Source organism: Melitaea cinxia, chromosome 14 (genome assembly GCF_905220565.1).
Source record: "Melitaea cinxia chromosome 14, ilMelCinx1.1, whole genome shotgun sequence".
Classification (NCBI taxonomy): Eukaryota; Metazoa; Arthropoda; class Insecta; order Lepidoptera; family Nymphalidae; genus Melitaea; species Melitaea cinxia.
In genome coordinates this window covers 8,330,275-8,342,223 of record NC_059407.1, presented here as the reverse complement: position 1 = coordinate 8,342,223, position 11,949 = coordinate 8,330,275, and the positions used below count along the sequence as shown (strand labels likewise).

Sequence of the window (11,949 nt, the reverse complement as noted above, 5' to 3'; positions counted from 1 at the left end):
TGCATTTGAGTGAGTTAATCCTATTGCAGTCCACTACTGGACATAAGCCTCCCCAAGTTTGCGCCAGACATCTCTATTTTCCGCAACCTTCATCCAGCCTACATACCGGCAATTTTACGAAGATCGTCATTCAAGCGCAACGGAGTACATCCCACACTACGTTTGCTAAGAGGTGGTATCTACTCCGGGACACGTCTGCTCCAACGGCCATCGGTCCTGCGAAACAGGTCACAGCCCACTGTCACTTCAACTTGCTAATTATGTGGGCTATGTCGGTTACTTTCGTTCTCTCGCGTATTCATAGTCTCATTTCTAATTCTATCTTTGTGAGAAACCCCAAGCGTATACCGTTCCATTGCACCCTGAGCGATTTTAAACTTATGGACCAGTCCCTTCGTCAGTGTCCACGTCTCGGCGATGTATGTTAATATGAGCAGGACGCATTGTTCGAAGACTTTTTTCTTCACAAAGCATTGCGGAATCTTCGAAGTGAAGACTCGATATTACGACGTACATTATGATGACCTATTTTTATTTTTATAATAGATTTTACTTTTAGATAATGCAGGTTTCTAATAAGAGAATTAGTAAAGTCCTTTAAATGTTTATCTATTACAGAAATATAGTTTCTCATTTATATTAACACGTAGGTATTTATTACGTTGTTTTCTTGTACGGCTGTGTTAATAGTTAAGTAAAGTATTCATAAATCTGTTGGAATAATAATTATTGCTCTAGAAGTGTCATATGTTACAAACAAGCAATTCATACAAATGTTTTAGTTAGATTAAAGCGTTTTGATCATTGATAGATAAAGCTTGCAAAATATTCTCAATCATCCATTTATTATTTCATAATACTAGTTAAAGATCTATAAACAATCATTTATTTATTTATTTAGTGACATATTAACATACCGATCAATATACACTATAGTGATATTATTTGCAAAAAAGAATTTAAATGTGGTATAGAATGCAAGCCACACACATACAGAAGCTCACAGCTAAATAATACTGTTTTAAAGCAGTGTTATGTTCCTGTTGGTGAACAGCAGCTACAGCGTAAGTCTTAGTGATAGGGTCCCATTTTTACCCTTTGGCTGAAGGTATGGCAGTACAAAGAGTTAAACAAATATAACACGTAATTGTAAAATTTACCTAGTAGTCGTCACGGTGTGTCTTAAACTGAACCGTAAATAAATAATAAATAATTAATAAATAAATATCTACACAATACACACACGCTCGTCTTTTCCTAAAGTAAGCAACTTAATGCTTGTGTTATAGGTAACAGCCGACTGGTATAGCTACATATTTTTTGACGTGACAACGTCTTATAAATTGGTTTGCCGGGTGACACTTCAAGAAACTGCGTTACGCTCCGCTCACGTTATGCGCTCACAATGAGAGCGAGTGAGAGGCACGCGTCCCTTCCACTCGGGCATGGTTAGCCCGCCTAAGAGCGAGAGAGACAGACATAAAAATAAATGTTTTAAATTGTTACTATTATTTCATCCTTCTTCCTACTATACGAATGAATATTCACATTAAAATTATTTTACCACTCAAAGTCGTTGTCACGTAAAACTTTCGCCCGTATACCGACTTTACAGGCAACCAATTTTTTTTTTCGATAAACATACATATAATTAATACATATAAAAATAAAAATATACATTACACCCAGACTCGGGGTGGGAATCGAACCCACAACTCCCGGAGCAGAAAGCAGGGTTACTACAGATTGTGCCAACGGGCTAGTCAAATGAAATTATTCAGTTATATATATATATAATAAGATGAATGATATTCCTTAAAAAATATTGAAAATAAATTTATGAAACATTTTTCAAGTTCCAATTTTTTTTATATTGGGTCGCTTATTAATCACATGATGTTGAAAGGTTGTCTAGAAGAGATCGCTCCTCTAGCGATAAGACCGCCTTTGTACACTGTTTTTTATTTGTGATATGTTATTGTGTTGATTGTTGTTGTGTACAATAAAGAGTATTATTGTATTATTGTATTAATCACATGATGTTTTTGGGAACTTTTTGACCTTACCTTTTTGACTTACCTACCTTCATTACCACCATTAGTGATATGTGGTGTATATTGGCGCATTATTAGACAATTACAATACAGCCTCTCCCCTTATGATATTTTGTAATTTTTCTCCGAAGTCGGAGGAGGGCTTACAAGTCTCACGTGATCAATAGCCAACCTCCACAGTACTTTTAAAGCAGGAAAGAACAAACAGTTCTTCGTCTTGTAATGAAATATTTAAACTTCTATTCTTATTTTCACTTACTATTAAACTTGTACAGTCGCTGTATATTATGCGTATGGAATGAGTGGAATTAAAAATAAGTTCAACAGTAACCAAGTGTTTTCAGTACTGTCAGCAAAAAAAGTAGGCATATTTACTTTAAATATTTTAATTTAAAAAATTATTCTTGATTTTTTGTCAATAGCGATTTATAAATATATCATCACTTAGTAAAAAAATATGTGAAATCGTGTTGTTTTTCTCTCCATTTGTTAAAAAAATATATGATTTACAAAATCTAAGAGCATTGGATTTTGTTTTAATTATTTATAAGAAAAGTCGTTGTTTCGTTGAAATCATTAAGGTAGGTAGGACATTGATGGAAATATCCTGTACGAAATCTGAAGCAGCCCGTCTAGGGAAGTATCTCGACTTTTAAAGATGTTTTTTTTTTATTATTTTTTTTTTATTTATTTATGTTTATTGCTATGTTTACAGCTAAGTAATACTTCTCTTAAGTAGTATTGTATACTTGTGGTGAGTGACCATGCATTCATTTATAGGCTATGGTAATCGCCTACCATCATCGTGGGCCGTAGGCTTGTTTGTCATCATGGTCGTATAAAAAAAGACCAATGCTATGAAAAAATAAGCGTTTATTTGATAGCTGTTCCTCAATCAAAGGAACTAAGTTAAATAAGATTTATTAAAACATTAAAAGTAACTAATAAAGTTATATATACTTTTAAGAAGTTCCTGCCAATAAACAAGAATTTTCACTTATTGTATTTGACTCAGAAAATTATTACCAAAGGAAAATTTATATGTTTCTAGCTGTGCCCGCGGCTTCGCCCGCGTAGAAATCAGTGTGTCACAAAGTTTTCCCGGCAAAATTCCAGTGAAACTCTCATCAAAATCGGCTTAGCCGTTCCGTAAATCTTCCTCTTGAACCGCATGAAAATTCGTTCAGTAGGTTTTGAGGGAAACAATCACATACACATTTGGGGACCTTGTTTTATAATAAACTAACTGTTGCCCGCGACTACGTCCGCGTGGTTATGAAGATATGCATATACAAGATGTTTAACGTAAATTATTTTTTTATTTCAGTCACTTGAAATGTTTATCATACTGAGTAACTTTTTAAAAGGCACAATTTAGTATAATTTAATAGTTGTTTTAATAGAACCTCTCCATACACCACATTCTTAGTTTTATTTTCAGACTACAGTATAAATAACCTATCAGGCGAACTTACAGCTGCTGTACATGTTTCGTACACACTATCAACCCCAATTAAACCCGCTTAGCGGTGGAATATCGCAAAATCCGTTCTTAGCGGACGTCTACTAACTATAATCTACTTCCCTGCCAAATTTCATCTTTGTTCAATCTGGATGGATGGACCATCCAGTGGTTTTTGAGTTCTCGTGATGAGTGAGTCAGTGACCTTTCTCTTTTAGATATAAAGATTACGACGCATTATTTGGACACCTCATCATAATCTATAGAGCATACATTTTAAATTTCAAGTCTCTTATTTCAAAAACATAGGACTTTCATAAAAACTTCCAACCCCCGTTTTACCCCCTTATGGGTCGAGTTTCCTAAAATCCGTTCTTAGCAGATGTCAATGCCTCATAAGGAACCTACCTGCCAAATTTAAAGTTTGTGGCTATTATAGTTTCGGATATTTCGTGATGAGTGAGTCAACCTACCATCCCCCATTTTAACTAAAAAAGGGAGTTGATTTCTAAAGATACATTATTTGGACACCTTCTTACTATCTATAGAGTATATATATATATATAATAGTATACATTTGTATATAGTAGTTTATATTTTAAATTTCAAGTCTCTTACTTCAAAAACATAGGACTTGCATACAAACTTCCAACCCCCGTTTTACCCCCTTAAGGGTCGAGTTTCGTAAAATCCGTTCTTAGCGGATGTCTACGTCCTATAAGGAGCCTACCTGCCAAATTTCAAATTCGTAGGTGTTATAGTTTCGGAGATTTTGTGATGAGTGAGTCAACCTGCCATCCCCCGTTTTAACCACAAAAGGGAGTTGATTTCTAAAGATACATTATTTGGACACCTTCTCACCATCCATAGAGCATACATTTTAAATTTCAAGTCTCTTACTTCAAAAACATAGAACTTGAATACAAACTTCCAACCCCTGTTTTATCCTCTTAGGGGTCGAGTTTCGTAAAATCCGTTCTTAACGGATGTCTATATCTTATAAGCAGCCTACCTGCCAAATTTCAAGTTTGTAGGTGTTATAGTTTCGGAGATTTCGTGATGAGTGACCTTTCGCTTTTATATAATGTATAGATGTATAGATATAGATTAATTCTATTATTAAAACGTTACATTTATCCCTGCAGTATATAAAAGGTAATACTGAATTAAATGTTAATATCGATTGTTATGATTAAGTAATAAAAGCATGAAGATAGTCTTTGTGAACAGCGAGGTGATAGTTATTTTATTCAGTTATTTATATCATGTTTAATACAATATAAATATCAAAAACCTTGTCACATGTAACTTTGTTTCCTTTAATTTGTAAAAAGTACAAAACAACAATGATGTAATAATTCTGTATGATTACGTCATAAGCAATTACTGGTAAATTGAATCCATATTCTCTTGTCATTGTGGTACACATATATTTTTGTTTGTAAAATTTAATTTCCCTTGATTTAATTTTAAAAACAAAAATATATATTTAACAACCAGTAAACTCCTCTGCATAATCTAATTTTTAAAGTGCCATCCACTGTTCACAGAAAAACTGGTTTAAAGTGATCCTAGAAAATAGGAATTGCGATCTAAAGGAGCAAACGCGCCAAAAGATTCTTAACATTTAACCGAAAAATGATTTATTTTAAATATTCTTATTTTGTTTTAGTGCATAAACGCATAATTGTTGTAAAAAACTAAGTAGTAACAAAAATATCATTAGCCTTTTTTTTTTTTTTTAGTTTATTTGTTAGTGAGGCCTACAACTAAGCCTAATATTGTTCCAAATTTATATATTATAATATAGACCTATATTATTACTAATAATAGCAATAAACTTTCAAGCGATTATCTTTGTTATGTACCTCGTAGGTGCCGAATATACGCGACTCAAAATTTCTTTCAAATCATGCAGATATCGTCACGTTTTCTTCCATTGTCAGGCACCAAATGAATTTTAAAGACAAAAACAGCACTTAAAACTCTCTCTTTGTGCAAGAACTTATCGAAGTAGCATTGGTTTATTTGTTCCGAGTTTACGAATTGATATGGGGACGGTCTTATGTGTATATACATGTATTATGTATCTCAAATAAAAAATGATTTTTAAATTTTCACAGTCGTGTTAGTAAGTAAAAAAGGAATTAATACGCTAGACAATCTGTGGTCTTTAATTCTTACTTATTAGTTAATGGTTTTATTTTCACGTTTAAGGCAACATTTTTACATATATTATGCAAAGGACTACATATAAAATATTTATTTCTAATATACGAACACCTGTAATATAAGTAAAAAAGTGGGCCCAGTGTATTTTAGGCAACAATATTTGACAAAAAATTATATTTTATTACAGATCTGTTCTTCTGTCTGTACACACATATCAGATTAAAATTGATATCGATGACCTAGGCCCAACTAGAGGTAGGGTTAGACAGATTTGGCCGAGTTATGTCTCTAAGCACTATAAAAGCTCCGTAATTCTAGGCCCTTCACACATTCATACTTATTCCATTATTCTCCGGTCACCAACCAATCACAAAACCCCCATCAAAATGTACAAGCTGGTAAGAATTCAATAATATCATTATATATTTCTTTTTTCTTTATTTGTTAAATTGAACTTTATAACTTTTTAAAGAATCGTATTATTTATTGTATGGGTTTAGCTATATAACATATACAGTTAATACAACTTATAAAATGCTCCTTACGTTCACGTATAAATTCCCAAACCGCTATTTGTAATGCAAAAACTTTCATCGTAAACGCAATCAATCACAAACAAACTTTGCGACACAAAAATTTCCCTCACTCTTTAGTTTTATTAAGAAAATATTTTTATTAATATTTAAATAATAATGTAATACACAGTTCTTAAATATGAACCATCAATTTTCTATATCTGTATTTGCCAATATAGTTATCATATTAGATTTGTCTGTATGATAGCAAAAAATGCACCTGTGATTAAATCCGTAAACAATCTAAATAAAAATAGATCAGTCATTTAAATCCGTCATCTCGTCGTGAAAGTGATGGGTTTTTTTGGATATCTTGCCGAGTTTTTATTGACTTGAACTTGACATTCTCGATAACGACAACGACCTGGCGAGGCCAACTTCTTGTACAATATAAAAACTGTAACATTAGGTATTTTACGTTACGCGTTGATAGACACGAGTAATTTTTGAGCATAGATTAAATGACTTACAGCATTATTTTTCACTCATATAAAAGCCTACATAAAATATATCCGACACCCGCAGCTGCATGGTGGAGGACCTATGCACAGCACGGGATGGTACAGCCTGAATCGTTAAATTTATTAATTGCGACTATTGAAACATGCACATACGTTATAATTGTTTATATTTTATGCTTATTATAATTTTATTTATAAGTATAGTATATACGTACTAGCGACTCAAAAACTATCAGTTTTCCTCTATTGTATTATGCATGTATTGTACATATAAACCTTTCTCTGAAATGATTTTATTTATTAATTAATTTTGAAAACCGCTTCAAAATCCGTTGCGTGGTTTTGAAGATTTAAACATACAGACAGCGGGAAGCGATTTTGTTGTATACTATGTAATGATTCAAACTAGTAAACTCGACAGACTTTGTCTTCTATCTTGACTATTAAGCGCATGAAAATGAAATATTCGTTACTATTTTTATTTTTAAATTAGCGCATTTTTTTAAATATTTCATTCCATAGAAACTGTCTACAAAGTGTTAGAAAACTAAACAAATGGGCTAGAATATGTTCAACTGTTCTCGAGCTTAGCGCTTAGCAACACATTTTGTGATTCATTTTTGATTATATAGATAAGAGACTAATAAAAATAACATAACATAAAACTTCATCTGTGTGACAATGATAATAGAAGAAATTAAATTTTAACAATTTTAATATTAAGCAGATTTCAGAATAATACATATTTAAAATGATAAAAAGTAATTTTAACGTTACAACTAAATAGCCGTAGCGTAATGAATCTTTGTCGCCATTATTTACTTGTTTTATTATAATACTAGCGACCCACCCCAGCTTCGCACGGCTGCAAAAACTATCAGTCTTCCTCTACTATATCATCATTACAGTCTATACAGTCCACTGCTGAACATAGGCCTCCACAAGTTGACGCCACAAATAACGTGAACTCATGTGTTTTGTCCATAGTCACCACGCTGGGCAGGCGGGTTGGTGACCGACTAGAACTTCTCCTCTACTATATGATGCATGTATTATACATATAAACCTTCCTCTGGTATCACTCTGTTTACTAAAGAAAACCGCATCAAAAGCCGTTGCGTAGTTTTAAAGATCTAAGCATACAGACAGCGGGAAGCGACTTTGTTTTATTTATACTATGTAATGATATATAAAATTTAATAGAAAATAAATCTTGTATTATCTTCTTGTTTTGTCAGCTTTTATTGGCAAGGTCTGCCTAAAGCTTATCCACTTTGCGTTATCTTTTGCATCGTTCTGAGTGCGACCATTGGCTCTCATGTCTTGCTTTATATTGATAGTAAATAGTCTCATTAAGCCATTGAGTTGCCAGTTACTAATTGTGTAAATAAAACTAAACAATTCGAGTTTTAAACATTTACAACTCTTAGACAAAAAAGGTGGTTCACTTTTGGTTGATTAATATTATATAAAGTAATAAATATTAATATATTAAGGATAAAGTTATTATTTAAGCTATACTGATACATACAGTACATGACGAATCTAAACAAAACTTTTTGTCATCGTATTAAATAGTATTTACTATTTTATAAAACAATATCAGTTATTTGTAGCCCTTTCCAAAACATTTTAAAAATATTTTTCATGCACTGACTGAATTGAACTTATTATAGTTTTATTATAAGTATAGACACTGTACTAGAACAATTACATTAAAAATTTATACATCTATAAATTATTAAAAATTATTTTTCACTTCTTCTTTATTTTAACAAAGTAACAACTCCATTTTTATAGAAAAGGTATTAAGGTGACGCGTGAGCCAGTTTCATGACTTGTACCGCGGCCTTTTTAGAAAGGAAATAATACAAATTTAAATCAATAAACCTACGCTGCCTTTGACGACAAGTTTATTTAATAAAGCGTTTATAATCAACGTTTTTTATATAAATTAAATTATTATACAGTATCAATGACAATAAATGTTAAATAGAGTTAATATTTAAACATTTTTTGTAACCCATAACACTACGCCAGAGCAGTTTTTTACATAGTTGCTTCCTGTAAATAAATAAATTCGCTTCAGCCTGTAATCCCACTGCTGGACATAAGCCTCTTTCCCCGTTTAGGAGAAGGATCAGAGCTTAATCCACCACGCTGCTCCAATGCAGGTTAGCGGATATATTCCCTACTATGACTAACGATCGCTATCAGGTGTACAAGATAACAACCGGGACCGACGACTTAACGTGCTCTCCGAGGCACTGTGGGGAGACCCACGAGGACTGCAAAAACACCCAGACCACGACATACATCTGTATGGCCAATACAAATGTTTTTCATGTGTGGCTATCGAAACCGCAACCGTAAGTGCCACAGCCACAAGCCAGTGCTGTGACCGTTTCGCCAACGCGTCGTCAAAAAAATTATTAAAATTATGCTAAATTAAATATATCATTAGTTTCTCTAAAGCTATCTTCAAACAATTATAAATAGTGACTATTGGTTTAAACTATCTAAGAAAAACGTTAAAAAATAATCCAGTTTTTTTGTGTCACTAACTTGAAATATCACAACATTAAATCTAATATCACGAGTCCCTAGAAACTTGTATCGGCTACGTTTGTATGACAATCACTTTAAAGGACTCACTATAAACGATAAGCTATGTATCAACATAGCTTTATAATTACTATATCTCAGAGTCCTTTTGAGTATTAAACTACCATAAGAACTATAATTATTATAAATACTTATAATTACGAACTATAACTTAGAAACGAATTTACATTTATTAGACCTACATGTTTGAACTAATTAATTAAATTGTCTATATTTTTATTTTTAATTCGTAAAATATTTCCTTTAATGCAGTGTTATACTCGTCGTATTTTTATCCAAATTTATGTATATGTATGTTGTATGTGCATATTAATTTTTGCCATTTTCCATATTTCTTTTCACAACGGGTTGTTTCAAATTATTTCATATTTTAAACCCATTATTTGCACTCAACTTTAATTCTGTTACAAGGGTTAAGTGTTGATAGAATTATTTTTTTTACATAATTAACATCTTATGAGATAAAAACAATGATTTTCTGCGTTACTATAAAAAATATTAGCTAAAATTTTCGCAACGATTCACGATTTTTCGAATTTCAGGTTGTATTCGCCGCCCTTCTGGCTGTTGTCGCCGCTGCCCCCGGATTAGTCGCACCCTGGGGCCATGGTATTGTTGGCGCCCCTGCGGTTGTCAGCGCCCCCATCCTTAGCGCCCCAATTGTGAAACAAGCAGTCCCAGTTGCCACTTCATACGCTAACGTTAACACTCTTAGGGTAAAAAAAAAACTTCTTTCATAAAATTCAATAAGCTAAAAATATATTATACATTGTAATTGTTATATGGTTATATTATAATAGTTTTACCAATTAAAACTATGAAATATGTCACAACTGTCCTTCAGTAGGTATAAAGACTGGTTATGTAGCAAAAAAAACTTCTAGGTAGTTTGAAGCGGATTTTCGGTAGTTTAAAATTAGCCAATAAGTAAAAAATATTTATCATGTGTATGTATTGTAACAACCGGCAGTGGAACAGTTTGGTGGATTAAGTGCTACATCTTGTGTTATATGGAGAAAGAAGCCTTTACTCAGTTCACTTCGTGTATGGAACTTACAAATATCTAAATAATAAATATCAAATTTTTGATGATAGGTCGCGGCCCCAGCTGTTGCCGTAGCGCATGCGCCGCTCGTTGCTCACGCACCCGTGGTAGCTGCCCCTCTTGCCCACGGTTACAGCCACGGCTGGTAAACAACCAGCTCACAAAGCCTAACACCAGACTTCAGTCAAGATATGCAACAGTCAATCACACTTAATATATAACATAAGTTAATTTGAAAATTCTGTCTGGATATGAAAAACACACAAATTAAATAATTTATTTATAAACTTTGTGTATTCAATATTTCCTTACCTCCTTGAATATATAATTCTCTGATCAAGTGAACTTTATTTTATTTTTTATAAAATTAACAATGTCTTTGTACAAAACTATTTCATTACATTGTGATCTTACATATAGTAAAATAAAATATAAGTGAAATTATATTTACCTACATCTCACCGTCTGTCTCTAAAGTAATCATTAATGACACAATGAACCATTGTAAATAACGCGTTGTCTGTATATGGTAGTAGTATTCCGCATACCATTTTATGTGACCGGTATCTGTCACTGTTCCACATAAACTACGAGCTGTTATTTAAGTCAGACCATGTTTTTTGCTGTTATTATTTTTAATTTGATAGTGCTTTATATTTATAGACTACATATACTCGTACATAAATTTTAAATTATTATTTGTTATCTTGTTATTGTTAATATTAACATAATAAATTATTAATAATCAGAATTCTATACATGTGGAGCATTATGCTTTTGTTGAATATTAAGTAATAAAAAAATAGTTTTAATATTAAAAATAATTTTATAGCAGCTCCATATAGATAGTAGAACAAAACTCCGCCCGCTTGTCCAGTGGCAAGGAACGAAAGCTTGCTCAAGGTCGCACAGTAAACTTTAACATTTCGCTTTATAGAACAATAATAAGAAGAAATATTCAACCACACTCTTAACAAGTCGACGGGTTTAAATTACTATACCAGCCCGACTTGTTCGACGTTTACTAAATTATTTAAAGAGCCTTTAAAACCTGATTTAATAAGAAGTATAATTTATTATACTTCGAGATAAAACATTAAGAATAAACAAGTGAAATATTTTCTTTGTGTTTACTCGTATACCATTATAATACATTATGACATATTTTTTATCACTTAACACATTAATGTCATAAGAGACTTAATTTGGAAAGAAATTGTCGTATATACGCAATATACTTGAAAATATCTCGTTAATTACGATTTTGAATGAATATAAAATAACGATGTTGGTAAATAAAAATATTTTAGTCACTTTGTAACTAACGATAATGTTGATAAATACTTCAATATTCTTCCATATTGGAGCACATCAACACACATCCAAAACATTTAACACTATGCTACTGTTGTGTGGATATTTCCAGAGCGTTCTGTGTATGATACCGCACTGTAATAATATCTCGAATAGAGAAACACCTCTATTTTTACTATGAATAGGGTGAGAATTGTAATCCTCACTTTGTAGTAGCGGATATAAATATACAGGTACTTAT

At 32.2% G+C, this 11,949-nt stretch overlaps 1 protein-coding gene across 1 annotated transcript; it reads left to right on the top strand.

The window, feature by feature from the left end:
• Window positions 1-6,010: 6,010 nt before the first annotated feature.
• On the top strand, window positions 6,011-10,681 carry LOC123660010 (larval/pupal cuticle protein H1C-like). Its single transcript, XM_045595153.1, has 3 exons — window positions 6,011-6,086; window positions 9,892-10,065; window positions 10,445-10,681. The coding sequence occupies exons 1-3, from the start codon at window positions 6,075-6,077 to the stop codon at window positions 10,541-10,543; spliced, it is 285 nt and encodes a 94-aa protein (XP_045451109.1). The 5' UTR covers window positions 6,011-6,074; the 3' UTR covers window positions 10,544-10,681.
• The last annotated feature ends 1,268 nt before the right edge of the window (window positions 10,682-11,949 follow it).